We start from the raw sequence: 23,525 nt of genomic DNA on the forward strand, positions 1-23,525 counted from the left end.
CACAATCTTGAAAAAAGTACTATTGTTGAAATTCTCAGATCAAGCAAACTTCAACGCACCCTTATCCACTACCTGCTAATGTTATTGAACTGCACCCGAGCAAGCACACTTCGCAGTTCCCCCGGAAATGCATTTTTCTAGTTAGTTATGTAATTCCGTTTTCATGATGTTTTCATGATGTTACTTTGTCTTATGTCCACACATTTGTGTGCTGTTTTAGTTCAGAGATCTTCAAGCTAGCGGCTAATTCAGGAAAGCAGCGAGTCTAAAGTTTGGGCGAGAGCGGAGCGAGGTGTGTATTATTTGGCTCCATGTATAAGAGACTAAGGATGTAAAATGTCTATATTGACTGTTACTGGAAATTGTTTTGTTGTGTATCTTGTACCGGTAAAGCTGCATGCGTTAAGTGAGCAAATTATTGTTTTATGTGTTGTTATTTTAAATAACTTTAAAGGTCATTTGATGTGCATTGCACATATACACAAATGCATGATGATGCACTGTAAAAGAGGTGACTTGGATTTATTTGTAAATTTGCCAAAGGTTCATAACCAGCTATTTGTGTGTTTACTTCTAGTTTGCACGGTGCTCATGCTGATTCTAGAAGAATAAAAAACGATTGCACCCGTTAGAGACTCTCTGCCATTATTAAAGAGCCAAGGGCTGCTATAAAGTCTATGTAGTGTTTTACGTTTATATTTGTTCATTTAATTTCTTTCTTGCTACTGTTAAATACATCTACTGTAGCTGAAAAAATATAGCACTGTCTATTTCATTTGTATATTATGTTGTGTATATAATGTGTACCTTTGTTCTTATTTTTTAATAACAAAAAAATATTTTTAAAAAATAGGCCACCTAAAAAAATAGCCCACTTTGGCCTAAATGTTTGCCATTCTTTTTATTTTAAATTTAGTTACATTGTAAGGCTTTGTTTAAAAAAAAAAGGAACATTAGTTTGGCTGTAATGCTCAGTCACTTCAAAATGGTAAATCCAAAAAGAAAAATAATCGTGATAAAATCGAAAAATTTCCCTGGAAAAAATCGTGATATGATATTTTTGGCATATCGCCCACCCCTAATATACAGGTGAAACAATGATAAGTAGTTATTAACTTAGGGGCCGCTTACACGACACCGTTCTAACAGAAAACCCTTAATGAGCAAACCCTGAAATAGGTTCCAATCTGCAAGCGTTGGAAAATAAATGTGAACTTTTAAAACATGAATCTGTGCAAACACTGACGGCGTGCACATGCGTATTACATGTCTAGTCTGTGGGTATGAGTGTTTGAATATACATGTGCGCAGGCGTGTGTCTTTCTATACAAATTGACCTCAACAAATTACTTGTCATTGATAGTATTAGACTGACTGACTTTGATAAATTATGCTTCTAATTCAAAAGTGTCATACTATAAGCACATCTTTTATAGAAATGATATACCTGAGATTAGGCCGTTTGTCTCCACTCTTAAACATTATTGGCGGATCCATAGACTGGTTACTCTTCACAGACACACAGCTGGACTCTGGGTTTGAGCTCTTCTGATGGACTGAACTGGAACAGAGAACAGAGTCAGTTTAATCCTTTAGATTACTGCGTTCATGATAGGAACCATGTTAATATAAACACATTCATTTTTCATCAAAAAGCACTTTGAAGAAACTTTATGATCTTTTTATGTAATATTTCATGTTAGTTTCAAAACAAAAACACAGGCAAAATTAGGCAAACAAAATATTTTTTTTCTGTAAACTTTCTTTGATATGTGTGTCTGTGGGGTGGGTAACTCTTTTTCTGTGATGTAACCCAATATTTAACAGTGTTTGTTGAAAGTACCTGGATCCTGGAGAAAAATCTCCATCTCTGGATTCTTGTGAATCAGCCATGATGAAGCTGCAGGAGAATCTGATGAGTTTGATCTCCTCCACTGACTCTGAATGAAGAAACATTCACACACTAAATTAAATGATTAAATTAAACAACCTTCATCATTTAGCTGATCATATCTGGAGTGTGGAAGAAGAAGGATCATGTGACTTCGTTAACTCGACCGTTTGATTTAGAATTTTATGAAAAATAACGGACACCGAGAAACGCTGATTGAACATGTTCGAGTGAAAGAAAACAAACCCCGACCCATATCGACAGACACTGATCCGATAAATAAACGTTTTTCTGTGAGGTGTGATTCGGCCTATACATGTTTACACATACTGTATAGTCCAGGCGTTTTAAGCCGAAATGGGGGTCAACCGTGAACAAATTGCAACAGAATCAAACTCAACTGATTTTTGTATCCTCCATATGTCCTGAGTAAGGAAAAAAAAGCTCAGAAGAATCCCATTAGGGGAAAGTTCCGAAAAAGACCCAAATATATCCTATTCATACGCCTATTCATTAGATGTGCTAATTTGCATAAATACCACAACAGATCTAAACATTGGGTCTAGCCAGGTGAAAATGTCTTGTTTAATCTTGTTGACAAATAACAGTAAAATACTTCATATTAAGGTCTGAATGGAACCCATTTAGGCTACCCATGAGCATTAATACAGAGAGGCAGGAAGAAGTACTTTAGAAACCAGCCTTTATTAATTATTATTGCAGATATGGGGTTTGGGGATGGGTCCGTGGGACTGTTTCTGGGGATTCACTTTTTATTTTACTTACCTTTTGTCTTCTGCATTCTCCTTACCATTGTCTCCTGTTCTTGCCTCAGACTCGTCCCCCAGAAACAGTCCCATGGACCCATCCCCAAACCCCATCTCTTAAAAATTAATAAAGGCTGGTTTCTAAAGTACTTCTTCCTGCCTCTATGTATTAATGCTCATGGGTAGCCTAAATGGGTTCCATTCAGACCTTAATATTAAGTATTTTGAGATCTTGCATGGAGCCCCAGTCCGAGGGAGATTGACAGTCATGTTTAGCTTCTTCCATTTTCTAATGATTTCTCCAACAGTGGACCTTTTTTCACCAAGCTGCTTGGCAATTTCCCCGTAGCCCTTTCCAGCCTTGTGGAGGTGTACAATTTTGTCTCTAGTGTCTTTGGACAGCTCTTTGGTCTTGGCCATGTTAGTAGTTGGATTCTTACTGATTGTATGGGGTGGACAGGTGTCTTTATGCAGCTAACGACCTCAAACAGGTGCATCTAATTTAGGATAATAAATGGAGTGGAGGTGGACATTTTAAAGGCAGACTAACAGGTCTTTGAGGGTCAGAATTCTAGCTGATAGACAGGTGTTCAAATACTTATTTGCAGCTGTATCATACAAATAAATAGTTAAAAAATCATATATTGTGATTTCTGGATTTTTTTTTTTTAGATTATGTCTCTCACAGTGGACATGCACCTACAATGACAATTTCAGACCCCTCCATGATTTCCAAGTGGGAGAACTTGCAAAATAGCAGGGTGTTCAAATACTTATTTTCCTCACTGTATATATATTTATTTATTTATGTTAAGATAATCACTAGTAAATAACTTTCCGATACGGATCGTTTTTTTTTTTTATGTAAAATTTACAATAACTGGCTTATACAGAATTGACAAAAATATGAATGTTAACAGGAATAACACACAACTTTAGGGAGAAGAAAATAAATTAAAGTTAAAATAAAATAAATAAACAATAAATAAAATGACAAAGGATAAATAAAAGTCAGTTAAGGGGCTTCAGTTACGATACGGATCGTGTAGTGTCGAACAACAACTGCCGTAAATGGTTTCGACATCAGACAGGAAGGAGACGCGTTCTCGCACATGCGCAGTACAGATCGTGTTTCCGGTACGGATCGAGTAGCGACAGTGATAACCGAGTTGGTTGGCAATCCTACGCCACACATTGTCTTTCAAATCGTTGTCCTTGTAGTTTGTGATTGGCTGAAGCCTTTTCTGTCGCCAAAAAAAAAAAAAAAATCGACATCGAAGCGAAAAAAATAAAAGTCGTTTTTCGCCGCAGCACATTCGCGTTCGGTGTGGAAGCACTCATTACACAAACAGCTGATCAAAACATAAAACCATTGCACGAATTATTCGTGCGTCAAAATCGCGTCCAGTGTGAAAGGACCTTTAAACTGCAATTCATCGACTGGCCACTAGAGACAGGCTGCAAAAGAGAGTCAATCCCATAGACACCGATGTTAATATACCCAACTTTACAGCAGAAATTTTTTTTACAGCCTGCTACAAAAAGTGGTTTTGGTCTATATAGCTAATGTTGCCCTTCCTGACAACTGTGAGGGGGGTGGATTTTTTTATAACTCATCTGTTTAAAGCCGCAGTGTGTAATTTCTAGTGGCATCTAGTGGTGAGGTTGCGAAATGCAACCAACAGAAGTTATGGTGGCCGTCAGGAAGTGATGTCGTCGTCTGAGACAGCAGAGAGTAGCCAATAAAGCAATGAGGTTTCTTTACAAAGATAAATTAAGAAATTGTATTTAGTTAATTATTCAGTAAAATGATGTTATTGTGAATATTATTGTTACTTGTTCATCATTGTGTCAGTGATTTATTCGCTGACTTTAGCTAGATTCTTTGCATGAAGAACAACAACGCACTTTTGTCCGTTTAGGGCTCCTGTAGAAACATGGCAGCGTAAAAGACCCACGGTGTATGTACAGTAGAAATGGCTCATTCTAAGGTAATAAAAACATTACAGTTCATTATGTAAGGTCTTAATACACCACTGAAAACATACTTGTATATATTATATTGCATTTTTGTCAACAGATCCTCCTATATATTAAACAATGCACCTTTAAATTATATTAAACCATAAAGTTAAGCATAATTAAGGGCGTGGCCACTTGAGTGACAGGTGGACTGCCGCTGATGTCACCACTAGCCGTTTGTCTGCTGTCTGTTAGCATCACATCACCTCAGCTAATCCGCCTATTTTCGTTTATCCGGGAGTGACGCGCTGCCAAGATGGCGCTGGACGGCTCCGCCCACTTTGGCTTCAAAAATGCTCTTCAGAACCTACGAGTGACGTCACGGACACTACGTCCATGTTTTATTTTTACAGTCTATGGTGTAAACAGGACACATGAAGTGAGTTTATTTCAACACAGATCTGATACGATCATCACAGATCATTCTGATATTAAAAAGATGAAACCTGACGAACGCTTTCATAAACGTGGCTTTTGGTGAGAGCAACACCATATGAGAACACGAGTAAAAAGTAAAAAGACAATATAAACGAACTGTATTCATGAAATCATATTCATAGTATTTCACTCAAGAAAGTAGGCTATACTTGAGTCATGGTTATTATAGTTAACTAAGGGTTCATTTACATGCTGACAGACAATAATGTTGTCAAAACGATCCCGTCCACACGGATCTGTGAAAACGAATAAAAATCGCTGCATTCTTCTTCCAGGCCAGTAGGTGGCGATGTCTGTAGACTGAACATGACGTCACCGTTTTCACATATATGTGTTTTAAGAGTTTACATGCAGATGATAACAATTATTTAATTGCTAATTATTTCCTAATTATTAATTATTGTTAATTATTTAATTATTTTCAAAAACCTACACTTTGAAACCCATTTTCAAAAGTTTGCTTTTTCAAGCCCCCAAAACATTGTCAATGTCGTGTAAACAAACGGCCAAAACTCATAAAAAGGTCTTTTTGCTCATTCTTGAATTTATTCCGTTCTTTTTCATTTTGCTTTAACTGCGTTTGTTCATTTCAAAGATAGCAAGCGATAATTGAAACAATGTTGAGTCAGTGTTGATGCATCAACGCTAACTGCATTGAATTAATGTTACAAAATTATTTATATAGCTTATAATGAAGTACATGAATAATGCAGTGCTATCTGACAGGCTTTATTAGAGAATATAAACTATAAAATACAGTACCTGTCAAAAACATGGAAACATTTCAGATTTTAATGTTTTTGAAAGAAGTCTCTTCTGCTCACCAAGGCTGCATTTATTTAATCAAAAATACAATAAAACAGTAATATTGAGAAATATTATTACAAATTAAAATAACTGTTTTCTATTTTAATATATTCACATGCTAATTCAGAAACCATATACTGATTTGCTGCTCAAGGAACATTTCTGATTATCAATGTTGAGAACAGTTGTGCTGCTTCATATTTGTGGAAACCGTGATACTTTCTTCAGGATTCTGATGAATAGAAAGTTCGATAAACAGCATTTTTTCCCATTTATTTGCATTTATTAAAGCATTTACCAAATATTGTAACATTGTAATGTTTGAATGGTATCATTGTTTCGACAAAAATATTAAGCAGCAAATACAGTTTTAAGCACTGATAATAATAATCATCATAAATGTTTCTTGAGCATCAAATCATCATATTAGTGATTTCTGAAGGATCATGTGACACTGAAGACTGGAGTAATGATGCTGAAAATTCAGCTTTGATCAGAGGAATAAATTACATTTTACTGTATATTCTCATAGAAAACAGCTATTTTAAATTGTAATAATGTTTCACAATATTAATGTTTTACTGTATTTTTGATTAAATAAATGCAGCCTTGATGACCAAAAGAGATTTCTTTCTGAAACATAAAACAATTGTAATGTTTCCAAACTTTTGACATGTACTGTATATTTTCTATTTTATTCTGAAATTATATATATATATATATATATATATATATATATATATATATATATATATATATATAGTGTATTTGACTTCTTAGCAAATTAAAAGCAAGAGATAAGAGAAAATAAAACCTGTAAATTATACAAACATCAGGAAAACGCCCCTGCTTCCTCTCAGGGAGTCCCTTCTTCCCATGATACTTTATTAAATAACATTAACAACTTCTCTACACTCAAACGTTTCAACATGATGGCTTGTTTTCCACGTTTTAGCTAAAGCTCTTTTTAATTCTCCCATATTAAAAGGGACATTTTGTTGTTCATCGTCCTAGTTTTCCTTTCTTCTTAGAGCCATATTTTTTGTTTTGGTGTTTTCTCTCTCTCTGCCTTTTCTTCCCTCCTCCGACAAATAATAAATCACTACTATTTTACATATGAATATGTACATTGTACCCACAATGAGGTTTTGACACGGGAGTTTGCATGATTCATAATTTCTAAACAAAATACTCGATTATCTTTAGAAATACTGATATCTAATCAACCGTAAAATGTAAGAAATAATATTGAACTCACAAACAATGAATATCGACTGCTCAAACGATCTTGTCGTGCAGAGCTCAAGTTGCGCAGTCAACGGTAGTTTTCCAACTGCGTCAGCTGAATCCAACACTACTTCTTCTTCTTCTTGTTACTATTTAACGGCGGTTGGCAATCCAACACTACACGGAGTGATTTAAATTTTAAACTGCAAATCATCCACTGGCCGCTGGAGACAGGCTGCTTCTTTTTTTTTTTTTTTAAAGGGTCATGAAACCCTTTCAGCTCAAATCAAGCTCACAATCCTTTTGAAAAATGCAACTTAAATGGGCGGGGTGGCTGTGAGAAGAAGGGAGGGGAGTGGGTGTGCAACCTACAACCGGCACATCCTATTTAGGGGCGGTTCTTTCTCTCACAAAAACCAGGGGAAAACAAACCAGACTTCCTATAGACTTAGCGGCACAAAACAACGTCCGTACACAGCCGGCAGACATGTATAACTTCAGAAATCACTTAGATGAAATATGTCGAGTAATTATATGTCCACCCTGCCTTCCATAGAGCGTGAACGATACATTTATAAACTTAATTTGGGCAACTTATGGTCGGTTCAGATTACACGTTTTTTTTGTCTTATGCGATAGTCACTGTGTCAGATTACACGATTTTGACTCCTAAAATCGTGTCGTGTCGTGGACAAGAACAATGTCAGACTACACGTTTCTTCCAGACCAGTCATCGCGTGTCGTCTTTGAAGACGCGCGTGAAGGCGAAACTAGTAGCGCGTGAAGGCGAAACTAGTTGCGCCTGACTTCCGGAAAACGAACGTAAACAATGGATGAAGCGGCGATTTTCCTATTGGCTGTCTTGTGTTCAGAAAAAGATACAAAAAGAAAACCCGACAATGGACACGTTCCTGGATTGCATGAAGAGGACAGTATGGACACACACATACACTTAAAACTCACTCACATAATACACACACAAACTCACTCATTCACACACACTCGCTCACTCATTCACACACACACACTCTCGCTCGCTCGCTCATTTACACACACTCTCTCGCTCATTCACACACACTCTCGCTCGCTCGCTCATTCACACACACTCACGCATTCTCACTCGTAAGTAACACACATACATAATCACACTCACACAAACAAGTTTCTCTATAGCGAAGTACAATTTAATGAATGATTAGTTAGCTTAATGCTAATTCCAGTCAGTTACTCACCGGGTTGCTGAAGTACTTCTGCTATTTTTCGCCAGCATTTTTCTTTTTTAATTCTGTCATGGTACTCTCTGGATGAAACATACAGGCAGGAGTACTGTTGCCACAGCTCCACGAACCTTTCCTCCATTTCATAATTCCACTTAGCAACACCATCGTCTCTATTTCGTTTCGGCATTTTTGAAAGCTGTGTATGGAAATGCGTCTGTGCTCCTATTGGTCAATGTCACACGTGATAGAACCCGTCGTGGAGGACCGAAAAAAATAATTAAACATGCTAGTCTTTTTGTCGTGGTGTCGTGAAGCATCGCAGACGCAACGTAGGCTGTCGCCCGCTATGACACACTATACGAGATGAAACGATCGAATCTTGCGTCCCGACGCCCGTTGTCGTATACGAATTCCCACGACACTCTAAGTCAAACGGATCGTGGCAAAATCGGGCTAAAAACGTGTAATCTGAACCGGCCATTAAAAACATGTCCCTTCATTCTACCAGCGTCAAATTGGTCTAACAACCCCACCCAGTGGCCAGAAGTGTCTTACCAAATTAACGTTACATTTTATTTATATTTTCCAAAGGCTTTAAAATACAAAGTACAAAATAGTATTTTGTGTTTAAATACATATTTTACATACTGTTTCTGAAATACTGCCCATCCTTGATGACAGGTAGCCTGTCATCGCCAGTGGCCCAAGCATATCGACTGTCACTAAAAATCAGTGGTAAAACGTGAGGAAATGCTAGATTTTTTTTTTTTATAGCTGGCAGAGTTAAAGTCTAATGAAATACACGGACACCTTATGTTTGTCCTTTCAAAAGTAACTGAATGCCCTGCTACATATATTAGCCTACTACAGTAGGGAGACCGGAGACAGTTGCAACAGGGGATGGTTGCAACATGTCATTTTTCTCCAATCAGAAACAAGCTAGAGTGATGACACTCATACTGTACATGCACAGTTAGACCCTCCACCCACCAAGAAGACAGTAGAAATATTCAACATCTGCTGCTGCATTTATTGAACAAAACTTGTTTTGGAGGTATGAAAGTAATTTTTTTCATGAGATATATTTTTGTCATACTGTCCTGAAATTTTGTATGAATTAATCAAAACTTACTTCGTTTGAATTATTGTTTTGTTGACTTCTAAGTGACATGGTTAGCATGTGTCAAAGTCAGTGTGTCTAGCAGGAATATGATGTTCTGTCATGGCTGATAGGGTTGGGGACGGTTGCAACATGTTATAAATTGCATGTTTAATAAAAGTTTGTTGCATTGCAAATTGTTAAATTCTTCCTGTCTGACACTGAAATATGGAGAGATTGAATAGCATCTGTAACACCTGCACACTGAATCTGTGTATGTTCTACACAAACAAAACTCAATAACTGTTATTTGATAAATATGACTAAATAAATAAATAATAGGCTACAATAATATTATTGAAATAAATAATACTATAATATTATAGTAGGCCTAAAACAGTTAATATTTTCAGAATTCTTTGCTCATTGAGACACAAAGCTTACTTTAATTAATGAAATTTAAGGTATTTTTAACATGTTGCAACTGTCCCTGGGTTGTGTTGCAACTGTCCCCGGGCCCTGGGATCTATCTATCTATCTATCTATCTATCTATCTATCTATCTATCTATCTATCTATCTTCAAACCTTATCTATCTATCTATCTATCTATCTTCAAACCTTATCTATCTATCTTCAAACCTTATCCATCTATCTATCTATCTATCTATCTATCTATCTATCTATCTTTCTTTCTTTCTTTCTAATCTATCTATTTATCCTTCTAGCTAATCTATCTTTCTTTCTAACTAATCCATCTTTCGTTCGAACTAATCTATCTTTCTTTTTTAACTTACTAATATATCTTTCTTTTTAACTAACTAATCCTTCTTTCTTTCTTTCTTTCTAACTAATCCATCTTTTTTCTCTCTAACTAATATATCTTTCTTTCTTTCATTCTAACTAAACTATCTTTCTTTCTACAGTTTTTCTCAATTGCTTTGGCACATTTTTTTCGATACAGTCTTAACATTCTCTAAACTGTGCAAATGTCACAACTGTTTGCAGGAACTTCAAAACTTTATAACATGTCTGTAAAATGTAGTTACTCACCCAAAACATTTAATTCATGCTTCAAAACCTAGTTATTGTGTCAATAATTTGGCCAAGGCCACCAAAATCTAAAGTATTTTTGTCATTGTGTGAGCCACACTGGTCAAAATGTTTAGTTTTTTTTTCACCACAACAGTCAACCATGAAAATTAAGGGTTTAAACAAAAATCTCATATTTGTTGAGAAAAGTCAATAGTATGTAAAAAAAAAAAAAAAAAAAGTCTATGAACATTTGTATTTTTACAGTGTTTATTTTTGTACTTCATGTGTATATACACAATACAAGTGTATTTACTGTACATGTAAAGTAACTGACAAGAGTAACAAGATTTCACTTTACATTTCATATTTGTGTATTACCACAAATACACAGACAAAAAATAACATTCATGAAAAAAAAAAAATATATATATATATATATATATATATATATTCTTGGTGGACATCTTGTCGCTCACGTTGGTCAGGCCAAAGATTTTCATCAACATCACATCTGATGTTTTCCATTGCCACACACCGTGGAAAAAATCTCCTTGAATGCCGCACCCATCCCCTGCAATGGTCAGCTGTGATGTCCTCACATGCAGCATTCATGGCATCCAACAAAGACATCTGATTTTGTGATCATACACTTTCCACCTCCATGCTGAAAAAAACTCTTCTATTGGATTTAGGAATGGAGAGTATGGTGGAAGGAATTCCACTGTTATCCTTTCATGTGCAGCAAACCAGTCCCTAACACTGTTGGTTCGGTGGAAGCTGACATTATCCCAGACAACAACATAATTAGGCAAATGTGGTCTAACTAAACCTCTTTCTTGTTCTGGAATCAGGTCTCTGTAAAGTGCATTTAGGAAGGCCAGGAGAAGTTGGGTATTATAGGGCCCAATGTGTGGAATATGTGTGCTCACACCGTTCTCTGAAATGGCAGCACACATTGTAATATTGGCCCCACGTTGGCCTGGTGTGTCAATTGTGGCACGGTGTCCAATGAGATTGCGACCACGTCTCCGGCCTTTGGACAGATTAAACCCAGCCTCGTCCACAAAAACAAGAATGTGGGTCGTTTCATGTACTTCTAACTCCATGATTCTCTATGAAGAAACACAGAAAAAAATTTAACAGTAAATGTATTTTCTCATGGGTTTCTGAAACTTACAGTAAAGTAATACAGGCATCTTAGAAAAACAGGAAAACTCACTAAGTGCACACCAATGGTTTACCTTGACTCTTTCACTGTTCCTCTCAAATGGCACCTTATAGAGCTGTTTCATAGTCATCTGATGTCTTTTTAAAACTCTGTCTATGGTGGAAATGCTGACAGAATTTACCTTTACAATATTGTTGTTTATACTGTAAAAATACTTTACATACTGTAAAAAAAACAAAAAAAAAAACATATTTACCTGTTTTCCCTACGAAAGGTTTGCACAATTGATGACACTGTGGACCTGTTTACATTAGGCTGTACTCTTCGACCAGCCTCTTCCATTGTAAAACCATGATTTATGACATGATCCACAAGTGTGGCTCTGATTTCATCAGAGACTCTGACTCTTCTATTTCCACCTCTTCCTCGATTATTTCTTCCTCTACCACCACCACGTATTCTTAAACGCCTTCCAATTGCTCTTCCACTAACATGTTGCTGCAGTTCAGGGTTGTGAACGTCCTCCATTCTCAAAAACTTCTACAGCAGTGATTGTGCTGTGGGCAATCTACATATATATATATACTCCCAAAGTTGATTGGTTAAATGGTTGATTCATATTAGAGGTAATTTGCAATTAGATTGCGAATGCAATTAGAGGTCATGTGCCAATTTAGCAGACATTACAAACAATGTCAATGTCAGATATATTTTAGAATATACATTCATGTATACTAATTATGATAATTGAATAGATCGTTTTGAATGTGATGGCTTACACAATAAAAAATGTCTGAGAAGTTCTGAAGTGTTTGACAGTGTAAGTGAGAATCGAGTCATCAGTTTTGATCAACAAGCCATATGCAATTATTTGTTGTCCAAACTGCAGACAGTTGTATGTACTCTTTGCACACATGTGCCAAAGCATTTGCAATTTGCTCAAATCAATAAGAAATTCCAATCTGATGTGAAAAAGAAGCGAATTGTTCAGAGATCTGAACTTAATGTTTTGGGAAATAAAGAAATCATTTGAGAACTGAGCCAAAGCAATTGAGAAAAACTGTAACTAATCTATCTTTCTTTCTAACTAATCTTTCTTTCTTTCTTTCTTTCTAATCTTTCTTTCTTTCTACCTAATCTTTTTCTTTCTTTCTACCTAATCTTTTTCTTTCTTTCTTTCTTTCTTTCTTTCTTTCTTCCTAATCTTTCTTTCTTTCTTTCTTTCTACCTGATCTTTCTTTCTTTTTCTCTTTCTTTCTTTCTTTCTTTCTAATCTTTTTCTTTCTTTCTTTCTTTCTTTCTTCTTCCTAATCTTTCTTTCTTTCTTTTTTCTTGCATTCTTTCTTTCTTTCTACCTAATCTTTCTTTCTTTTTTCTTTCATTCTTTCTTTCTACCTAATCTTTCTTTCTTTTTTCTTTCATTCTTTCTTTCTACCTAATCTTTCTTTCTTTCTTTCTTTCTTTCTTTCTTTCTTTCTTTCTTTCTTTCTACCTAATCTTTCTTTATTTCTTTCTTTCTAACTAATCTTTTTTCTTTTTTTCTTTCTTTCTTTATAACTTTTCTTTCTTTCTAACTAATCTTTCTTTCTATCTTTCTTTCTTGCTTTCTAACTAATCTGTCTTTCTTTCTTTCATTCTCTCTTTCTAACTAATCTGTCTTTCTTTCTTTCATTCTCTCTTTCTAACTAATCTTTCTTTCTAATCTATCTTTCTAACTAATCTTTCTTTTTAACTTATCTTTCTTTCTTTCTAACTAATCTATCTTTCTTTTTCTTCCTAACTAATCTTTTTTCTTTCTTTCTAACCATTCTTTCTTTCTAACTAATTTATCAATCAAAATTTAAACTACTTTAAACTTCAAACTACTTCAAACTTCTAACTACTTTTAACTTTTTCAAACTCTCTGGTCCGGCTTTCTCAAGCCAACTTAAAGTTTGTCTCAACAAACTTTTTTTTCTAGTTACTTTTTGATCCAGAAGGTTTGCATATTAGATTTATATATTTGGACTGAATGATCTAATGAATGCTCTGTAGTGTTTATGATATTGAGCTGTGTGTATGATCTGAAAGCATTGTTTGATTTTGAGCACAGATAAAATGGTTTTGAGTAAATTTCTTTATTTTGACAAGCGTCAGATGTTCTCTGAATGTAGTTTGAAGATTTGGTTTTGTGTTTAAGGTTTTGAGAAAGTGGGTGATGGTTCCAAGAAATGTATTTTAGCAATTCAGGAAAACTGTATAGATTAAAAACATGCATTATTTTTTTATACATAATATCAAACAAATAAAATAATAAAAAGTAAATCTAATCAAGCATGATTTTTTGTTTCAAGAACTTAGAGATCTCAACACTTACTCAATCTTAATAAAATGACTAAATTATCATAATCTTTCACAAATAAACATCATAAATGTTAAAGTGGAAAGGTTTATTAAAAACATATGTATAATAGTTCTAATATTACATTTAGACTAGATCAGCTGAATATACTTTACTTTGTAATTAAGGTTCGTTGATTTTCATGTCTGCCACATATAAACAATGAGCCCAAAAAAAAAATTAAGGATCATTTAAATAAAATCATATGCAACACGTTCCTACATGTGCTTACTGTAAAATAATGCAACTGACACAGAGCTTCAGTACCGAGCCATGCTCACTGTTCTTTTTACTGAGAACTGAAGTGCACATACAAAGTAGGAGGAGTCGAAACAACAAATACGGAGGCCGAGGCACCCCTTAAAGAAACATTGCCATAATGACAATACATTACATCTCCCTTCCTAAGCATAAAGCAATAACTGAGCTAACATAATTACTTTGTGTACACACGCAAATATTGCCAATATTAAACATTTCTGCTTTCTCTTTTAGTTACAGAATTTTGCATAAACGTTAGGGTTGGGCGATGTCCCCTAAATTGGCAGTTGACGATGTTTACAGTAAAACATCGCGATGGACGATGATATCGTCGGGGGGGGGGGAATCTGACGATCACGATGAGACAGGGAGAGTGCACATTGTAGCTACTTACATCTACTGTGTTTACGCCACGGGAATACTCGGCTTGGCATTTTGAAATATTTCTATGTTTATTTGGCCGTTCAGGCGCGCAACCGAAGACTCGGGCTGCGTTCCAGTCCAAAATTGTCATGCCCTTCACTTGCTAACTTCCCTCCGTCTCGTTCACTCGGATGTACGTCATTGCGAGTGCCCACTACTGGCGGAAACTGCAATGGGCTGAATTGGAACGTCCTAACCCCTTGATCACTTGGAATCAGCTATGTAGTTGATTTATTATTTACATTTGTTTTCCCTTTAAGAATTTGTTTAATGCATCATCCAAATGTATATGGTGTTTGGGTTGTTTTCAAAAAAAATAAAAATTTGAATTAATATATCATAGAGTTGTTTGTTGTGGTGGTGATTAGACGAGATCTGTGGTGACGTCACAATCGTACTGCATTGTGGGACATATAGGTGCCTGAAGTGTACATATAAAGTAGACTCGCTCCCTCTGTCAAAATAGAGGGAACGAGGGTCTGTCCATCTAAACTTCCCTCGTTCACTTCACGAAGTGGAACGCACTTCAAAATGGCGGCGGGGATTCCCCCAAGGGGAAGTGCTTAGGGAAGTTCGCAAGTGCGTGTCTAAAAGTGGACTGGAACGTAGCAAAAGACTACTTGACCATGTTGCGCTCGGAGCGCGCGCGCGCACCATCCTGTCAGTAGAATTCAGTTCTCTTTCGCGACTTATCGTGCTTTTAATATTTCTTTTCAATAGCACATCCTGCTCTTTTCTTTCTCATTCATGTTTTGTTATGAACTTTACATAATCGTCAACTGAAATCTGTGCGGATTATCAACAATACGATACATTTATAGGACATAAAGGGTCTCTGCGGCAAAAGTGAAAGTACCAGCGGCCAACGGGTGAAATGTTTCTCTTTGCACAGTAAAGCACCCGTTTCAATAAAAGGATATATTAAAGTTTATAAAGCCTACTTTTACATTTTCATTGCTGTTTTAAAATGAATTTCGCCATCAACTTAAACAAGCTGCTCTGCTTGAATCCCAGTGCAGGAGCTGTAACTGTTAAGTTAGGTTACCACAGAAACGTAAGCGTTTGGTTGATTGCTGTGGTGACTCGTGACACTCGCGAACAGCACTGAACACACACGTCTTCATTTTTTTTATCGTTTGTTGGTAAAGGGTGAGAGACCTTGCGAGCCACACGAGCCATAGGTTCCCAACCACTGGTGTACACACGAAAACGAACTGCCGTGAGACTGGGCTGGTCTGACAGGGTGGGGGGCGTGGCATCACGATGGTGGCTCTCCATCGTGATGTCGGTCAGCCATCACGATGGACGATGATATCGTCCATCGGCAGGGTGGGAATTATACCGCGGCCACGCGGCCATGGCCGCCGTTGCCCTACACTTTGGCCTTCATGCCCCGTGAAAAAAAAATCATCGTACGCCCACAGTGGCCTGTGTGCCCTGGCCCTGTCCAAGTTCCATGTATAAAGCGCCAGTGCGGCATAGTGGGCTTGCTTTGAATTACAGCGAGCCACCCAAGTAGTCTCTGAACTTCAATTAGTTCGTGGATTCGCGCAGGTGCAGTGTAGGGCTGGGTGATATATCGATATAAAAAAAATTGCGCTATGATCCTTGCTCCCCGCGCCTCCTTTTCCACTCTGCGTGCGTGTTTAGAGCATATGTTATGAGAGGCGAATCATGACTACTTCAGAAAACCCAGCACAATAGGAACTACCAGGCAGTGACATAAGTGTACGCTGAGGTAAAGTTTTTCACCTCAGAAAAACGGACTTTCTTGTCCTGTCAGCCGTTATCCTGTTCTCGTAACGCACACTCTTCAATTGCACGCGCAAATGCGGCGGCGCGCGCGCTGTATCGCCTCACTGATCAAGTGCAAAAGAAACTACGAGCATGCAACGCCGTTACGTTGTAAATTACACGAAATAAAAGTAATGCAGGTATGATTTTCATTCTATTTTATTCACCAGGAGCAGTTTCCATGTTTCATTAACAGTTATTGTTAATATTGTGTATTGACCATGGTAACTGTCCTTTCCATATTAACCCCAAAATGCCACTATTTTTTCTTTGTGTTATTTTTTATATTTTTAAATGACTGTAGTGGCTCATACCAACATTGTATTAACAAAAACTAGTTTGGGACTGCTATTTAATAACTTTAGCATAGGCCTAATGTTTATTTATTAGTACTAGTCTTTACTATTAGTCATATTCTTACAATTTATGTTATATATATATATATATATATATATATATATATATATATATATATATATATATATATATATATATATAGGCAAATTATAACATGTTTACACAAAATTTGTTTATAGCCTATATTGAATGTAAACTTTGATAATCATAATTAATAACTCACATTCTCACATGATATAGAGGACTGAATGAATATTTTGAATGCTTTTATTGGCATTTGTGTTGTTTCTGAATGCTTTTATTGGCATTTGTGGTGTTTCTGAATGCTTTTATTGGCATTTATGTTGTTTCTATTGTTGTGTGAGGGTGTATATCTTCTGGATGTAATGGCGCTCTCTCTCTCTCTCTCTCTCTCTCTCTCTCTCATTAATTTTTTTAATTTTTTATTAAAAAAAAGTCATAATCCATGTCTTATTCCAAATTAGGATGTTATGGTATCAATCTGAATGGGAAAACCATCGAATTGTACTCAATGGCCTTTGTGCCCTGTCATATGGCCTTGGTGCCCCCCCAAAAAAAGAAAAGGTGGAGGCCAAATGGCCTTGCCCCTAAAATTACATAATTCCCACCCTGGGCACAACCCTAATAAACGTGTACATTCCTTTACATTAAAGAACATTAACACACCTTTGTATTCACATTAACCAATGACACAATCAATTACAACAATGAACAACAACAACAACAACTAGGAAGGAGAGGTTACTAGCACATCACTTCCACAAGGCGTCTTTACCACGCCTTTCCCTAACTACAAGCAAAGCCTGTCAGGAGGCTTCACAACTCTGCCTCGCATGGTAGTGTACTGTTGGCAGCGTCTGCTTAGCAACCCCTAGCTCTGTAGGAGATGTTTGTGAGGAACCAGGGCGATCCACAGACTTTGGCTCCTCAACACTTTCTGGCTCTACTATTTCTGTCCATTGATCATCACTAAGCCTGTGACGGGACTACTGTGCTCTTACGAAGATGCTGAATATTGCGGCGGTACTCTCTACTTCCACAGTCCACAACATAAGATCTTGGGGCACAATGCTCTTTCACTACGACTCCAGGAGACCACTTGTGACTGCCGGCGTGTGGTTGCACCCTTACTTCATCTCCAGGCTTCAGTGCTGCACGAGGGCCACTTGCCCTCTTGCGGTCGTAGTAAAACTTCTGAATGTTCTTGCTTTCGTTTAGCCGCTGCTTAACTTTGAGGGGGTCGTACGCTGCTGGTGTGAGCAACAGACGAGCAGCAGGCAGGTTGTTACGGGGCCGTCTGCCCATGAGCAGTTGAGCTGGTGACAGGCCTACTGACTCTATTGGCGTTGTTCTGTAGTCAAGCAGCACAAGGTGTTTTTCTGTAGCCTTGGACCAAAGTTTCTTAACAGTCTGGACTGCACGCTCTGCCTCACCGTTGGAATGTGGCGTGTTTGGTGACGATGTCTTGTGCACAATTCCATAACTTTGGCAGAAATCCTTGAACGCATCCGCTGCACATTGTGGACCATTGTCTGTTCGAAGGATGGTGGGGATACCATGTCTGCTGAACTGAGCCTTAAGCTTTTCTATGACAGCACGACTATGTAGGTATTTTATTTCGAGCTAAAGAAAAGAAAAACAGAAATATACATAATAAAAGAGAAAAAAAAGACAAAATAATTTACATTACAGCTCGAAAAGGAGTGGGAAGAAGACAAGCTTATTGACTCCCACCCCTGTTCCTAAACCCAAATAACATTAGACAACAACACTGCATATTTCTTACCATTTTACAAAACAACTATCAACCGAGTTGGTTACCTATTAACAAATGCGACCCTGCATTATACCAGGTCAATATTTACAGTATCTCACACACTACAACCAGTGTATTATTTCTGTCTCCCATACAGAATTCATTACCATGTTGGCATTACCGTTATTCATCATCACCATTACAACCCATATAGCATTACTCTGTATCAAAGTGTTTAAATGATACATAAAATACTCTACTTTTATTCATAAAAGGTACAGTAATCTCAGACCGATTGATGCTCATGATAACAAGAATAGTCTTAATGATATGTGTTAAAAGGGATTCGTGGCTTTTCCTTCTTTTCTATGACTGGACCTGCTGCCAGAGGGGAGCAGCCCCCGAGCAACCAGACCATCATTTGTTAAGTGTCCTATACTATGCATTAAAAGAGACAAATTTTAGGAGTCTGCTGCCAGAAGAGGGTTTCCTCGAGCTGCCGGCCCCCACATGTCTGCCCTATACTACTAGTTATGTTGAATACATAGATATGTGCATGTTTTACTTCTAAGAATTAAATTCCTTTATATTACCATCAGCATCAATAGCAATACCTCTGTCTGAATCGATTGAGTTTGATTCTAAGAATAATCCACAGATTGTTAGGTATTAATCCTAGACTTTTACATTTGAAGTTTAAAGTTAAAATAGTGATGATAACAACACAACAGCAATAGCAATAACAGTGGCAGTAACAACTGCAATAGTATCATAGTAATAACCACAATATACTTCATTATTAATTAGATCTGACCTTTAAGTACACAGCACTTTGTAACACCCATTAGCAATCAAGTACCCATTTCCTCCTTCTGGTACTTTGACCATACCATTTTTTTATATCTTGATTTGAAATGATGAATATTTGGACATTGTTTATATTCTGCCCTGTGACGGGGCGCATAGCTACCGTCACGGTAGCGACGCGCTACCTATTCCAGTTCACAAAGACTGAGTGCAAATGTTGCCTGTATTTGTTTGTCAAGTGTGTCAATGTGTTTTGTTAATCCTTATACTGTTTGAAATCAGCGGTAACCATTATCAAAACCCCCACAGTAATCCCGTAGTTTTCGTGTGCACACTTTTAATATCTAATACTACGGTGATTTATTTGCTATAGCTACTACTATCAATACATATCTTACTGTTTAAAACCATGCCATTTATTTCACAATCATGATCAGTTTCAATAACCACGCAACATATGTTTTGTTAATTATGTATCTGTTTATTTAGTTTAAAAGGAACATCGCTTTGACATACCATCTGTGTGTCTGAAGCCCCGTTCACACTGCCAGCGACACACAGCGACAAAGCGACATGATCCCATTCATTTCAATGGAGCGCTGGCGACTTCCGGCGACACGAGCGACAGTGACCGTTGGCGACAGAATGTGGGCGTGTCAAGCGACACGAGACGCGCGACAAAAGTTCAGAAATTTCAACTTTATGCAAATGAGAAGCGATTTTCGCGAGCGACAACCAATAGGAAAGAAGACTTTCAGAGGAGCTCAGCTCACGTCACCGTCTCGAGTGCAGGCAAGACAGAAGAGTTCGAGGGCGATTTCACTGTTATTATATGATTTGACTGTAACCACATACATGGATATAATAAAATGATGCATGGAAAAGAAACTGTCGACAGTCTCAGTGAGTTTAATTCACACATTTAGTTCGAGTGTTGTAATTATGATGCAAGTTTAGCACTGCTGCAGAGTAGTGATGGGCGATACTGCAAATTTCGGTATCGATCCGATACCAAGTAAATACAGGGCCAGTATCGCCGATATCGATACCAATACTTTTTCATTTTAAAAGCATGCACTTGAACTTTCCTGTGCTAGAGCAGTGTGTCATGATTTATGAGGTGAATGCATCATTAATATGCTAAATCTGAATACGTTTTCATGAATACTAGGCCTAAATATTTTGTGATTTGTGCTCTCAACTCGCCTGTAATTAGTCAGTGACTTTTACAAAACTACCCTAATTATAGTACTAGCCTACTAGCCTACTGTTCAAAGGTTTGGGGTCTGTAAGATTTTTAATTCTCTTGCATTTATTTGATCAAAAATACAGTAAAAACTGTAATATTACAATTTAACATAGGCTATCTGTTTTCTATGTCATAGTAAACTGTAATTTATTCACGTGATCAAAGCTGAATTTTCGGCATCATTACTCCAGTCATGATGATGATATTTCATTTTAATATGCTGATTTGATGAACAAAGTTGAAAGAACAGCATTTATATGAAGTAGATTTTTTTTTTTTAACAGTGTAAAACCCTTGACTGTCATTTTTTATCAATTTAATGCATCGATCCTTGTTGAATAAAAATATTCATTTCATTAAAAAAAAAAAATCTTACTGATGTCAACATTTTAAACCGTTATGTACACTTTTGGTTTGTTTATTGCGAAATAACTCCCGATTGTTTCTCTGTCATCTAAGCAAGGCTTCGTTTCCCAAACGCACTGGGCCTGTGAGCGAACTCAGCGAAGCACCAGCATCGAACGCTCTCTGTGATTGATTGGTTTCGTCTTGTATCCAGATGAATAGGAGAAAAAGTTCTATCCTACACAATTATCCGCTAACATTCGCTTATTTTTCCACTTAGAAGCTTATTTTACGCACTGAATTGCGTGCTAAATTAATAAAAAATTACTGGTAAAAAAAACACACATTTGGATCGATATTTTTATGTGAGGATCGATCCTTTTCGATACCACGTCAGTATCGAAAGTATCGATACTTCAGGATCGATCCGCCCATCCCTACTGCAGATCATTTTACAGTTTCCCCTGCATTATGTTGACTATTAGGGACAAGAAAATTGATTATTTGTCAAATTCGAATGACGTTTTAGTAATTTATGACAGTATGAGTTAATCTTTTGATTGATCGATCGTTAATCCAGTAGGCTAAATGATTTAATCCCTGAACACTGCTGTGGTAAAATAAAAACACTCTCCCAACAGCATACTGTTTCTTTTGAGCCTAAATCCTAGTCAAATTAAAATGATATAGTTGTATATATCACTTGTGATGGTATTTTGTATAGATATGGCCAGACGTGCAGTCTACCAGTCACATTAGAGCGACAGCACTATGAACGCCCACAAGCGACTTCACAGTACAGAGACTAGCGACATACAGCGACAAAATCGCTGGCAGTGTGAACGGGGCTTTACTGGCGTCTCCGGTTTGTTGATGTAAAGGAATTTTGCCGCAATGGTGGGGTTTAAATGACGCTATGACTTCCGGGTCAATTGGAAGTGACCCGGAGTTTGAGTTATACATTTTTTGGCTGTTAATATGACTTGTGGCTTTGCCAAATGTTAGCTGGAACCATATAAATAATATTTTGTAATTTTCTAGTTGTATAGTTGTAGCATTTCGGCTGTTTTTAAGCATTTATGGCTATTCACCTGAGCCACCCCTGTATTGTAATATTGTGTTGGTATGTGCCAATTTCAGGGGTGCCTTCAGTTCTATAAAGACTAGTAGCTTCATTCTCTTGGGAAGAGCATGAGATGAGAGGACATAAGTCTGTGTGATGCTCTATGTATAGTGGCTTGTGCAAAGGTCAATTTCTAAGCAGCTGCAAAATTTTGATTGTGTTTTTTTTTCTGACTCTCATGTCAATTTATTTTATTTACTAAACAGTATTTTTTTTTTTTTCTTTTTTTTTTTTCTTGTAAATTTGTATTGCCTTTCTTTGGCCTTAATTGGGGTAAATAAAAAGATCCCATCTGTTTCCAACTCATCCAACTTCTCCTGAGTGTTTACATCAGCTCACGACGACTCAGCCACATTTACCCCTCAACATGCCCCCAATTTGTTCCAGAGTTTAACTCCACATACAGGCACACACATACTTTTCCTAGTGGAAGACACTGCTTGAACCTTAAAGTTATCACACCCCCTCAGGTTATATCCCCCTTCTGTGCGTGCAAAAAGCATTTGTATCCTTGCAGGTAACACATTTTTGTTTGCTTTAAACAGAAGTTGGGCAGTAGAGAAATCAACTAAGTCATGCATTTTTAATAGTTTAGACTGCAGAAATAATATATTAGTGTGATCACAATATCCTACTTTATGTATAATTCTTACAGCCCGTTTTTGGAGTATAACAAGGGGGTGTAATGAGCTTTTATAGTTATTGCCCCAAACTTCTACACAGTAGTTTAGATATGGCAAAACTAATGAACTATATAACAAATATAATGCATTATAATTTAAGAAAAACTTTGCTTTATTAATGATTGAGATACTTTTGGAGACTTTACCATGTATGTGTCTTATGTGTGGTTTCCAGCTTAATTTACTGTCAATGGTGACTCCTAAAAATTTCATTTCTAATACTGTATCTAAAACCACACCGTCTATATTTACTGAGTCTAGTTTTCTATTATTATTACCGAAAAACATTACTTTTGTTTTATTTAGGTTGAGGGACAATTTGTTAATATCCATCCATGTTTTTAATTTCCTTAGTTCACAGTTTATGTTAGTTATTAAAGTACTATAATTGTCATTGGAATAAAAGACGTTTGTGTCATCTGCGAAAATCACTAATTTTAATAATTTAGACACATTAAAAATGTCATTAATATATAAATTGAACAACTTTGGGCCTAAGACAGATCCCTGTGGGACCCCACAACCAATGTCCAAATAACCTGATGTAAACTCCCCCATCTTCACATACTGTTGTCTCCAAGTTAAATAGCTTTGAATCCAGCTCAAAGCCACTCCCCTTATGCCATGTCTAATTTTTTTAAATAATATAGAATG

The 23,525-nt window shown here is 36.7% G+C and overlaps 2 protein-coding genes and 1 long non-coding RNA gene across 7 annotated transcripts in view; all 3 read right to left on the reverse strand.

Annotated features, from left to right (window-relative positions):
* The window catches only part of LOC309506244 (NLR family CARD domain-containing protein 3-like), a 36,635-nt gene extending 29,191 nt beyond the window's left edge, over positions 1–7,444 (reverse strand). For all 5 annotated transcript variants that reach the window (XR_014208684.1, XM_082179991.1, XM_082179990.1 and 2 more), the window contains exons 1-4: positions 7,336–7,444; positions 7,184–7,285; positions 1,844–1,940; positions 1,448–1,561 (exon numbers count right to left, since the gene is read on the reverse strand). Coding sequence is in view for 4 of the 5 variants with exons in the window: in XM_082179991.1 (XP_082036117.1) it covers positions 1,448–1,561; positions 1,844–1,893 (164 nt within the window). In the remaining variant the exon portion in view is untranslated. The remainder of the gene's footprint in view (positions 1–1,447; positions 1,562–1,843; positions 1,941–7,183; positions 7,286–7,335) is intronic.
* LOC309506514 overlaps positions 1–22,559 on the reverse strand; it is a 60,396-nt gene extending 37,837 nt beyond the window's left edge. Inside the window, exon 1 of the long non-coding RNA XR_014208823.1 lies at positions 22,548–22,559. This is a non-coding gene — a long non-coding RNA (uncharacterized lncRNA). The remainder of the gene's footprint in view (positions 1–22,547) is intronic.
* Positions 1–23,525, reverse strand: part of LOC309506326 (uncharacterized protein) — a 231,390-nt gene that overhangs the window by 188,791 nt on the left and 19,074 nt on the right. The gene's annotated exons all lie outside the window — the stretch shown is intronic.

The sequence above is a fragment of the Leuciscus leuciscus genome (genome assembly GCF_965113295.1).
Source record: "Leuciscus leuciscus genome assembly, chromosome: 9".
Classification (NCBI taxonomy): Eukaryota; Metazoa; Chordata; class Actinopteri; order Cypriniformes; family Leuciscidae; genus Leuciscus; species Leuciscus leuciscus.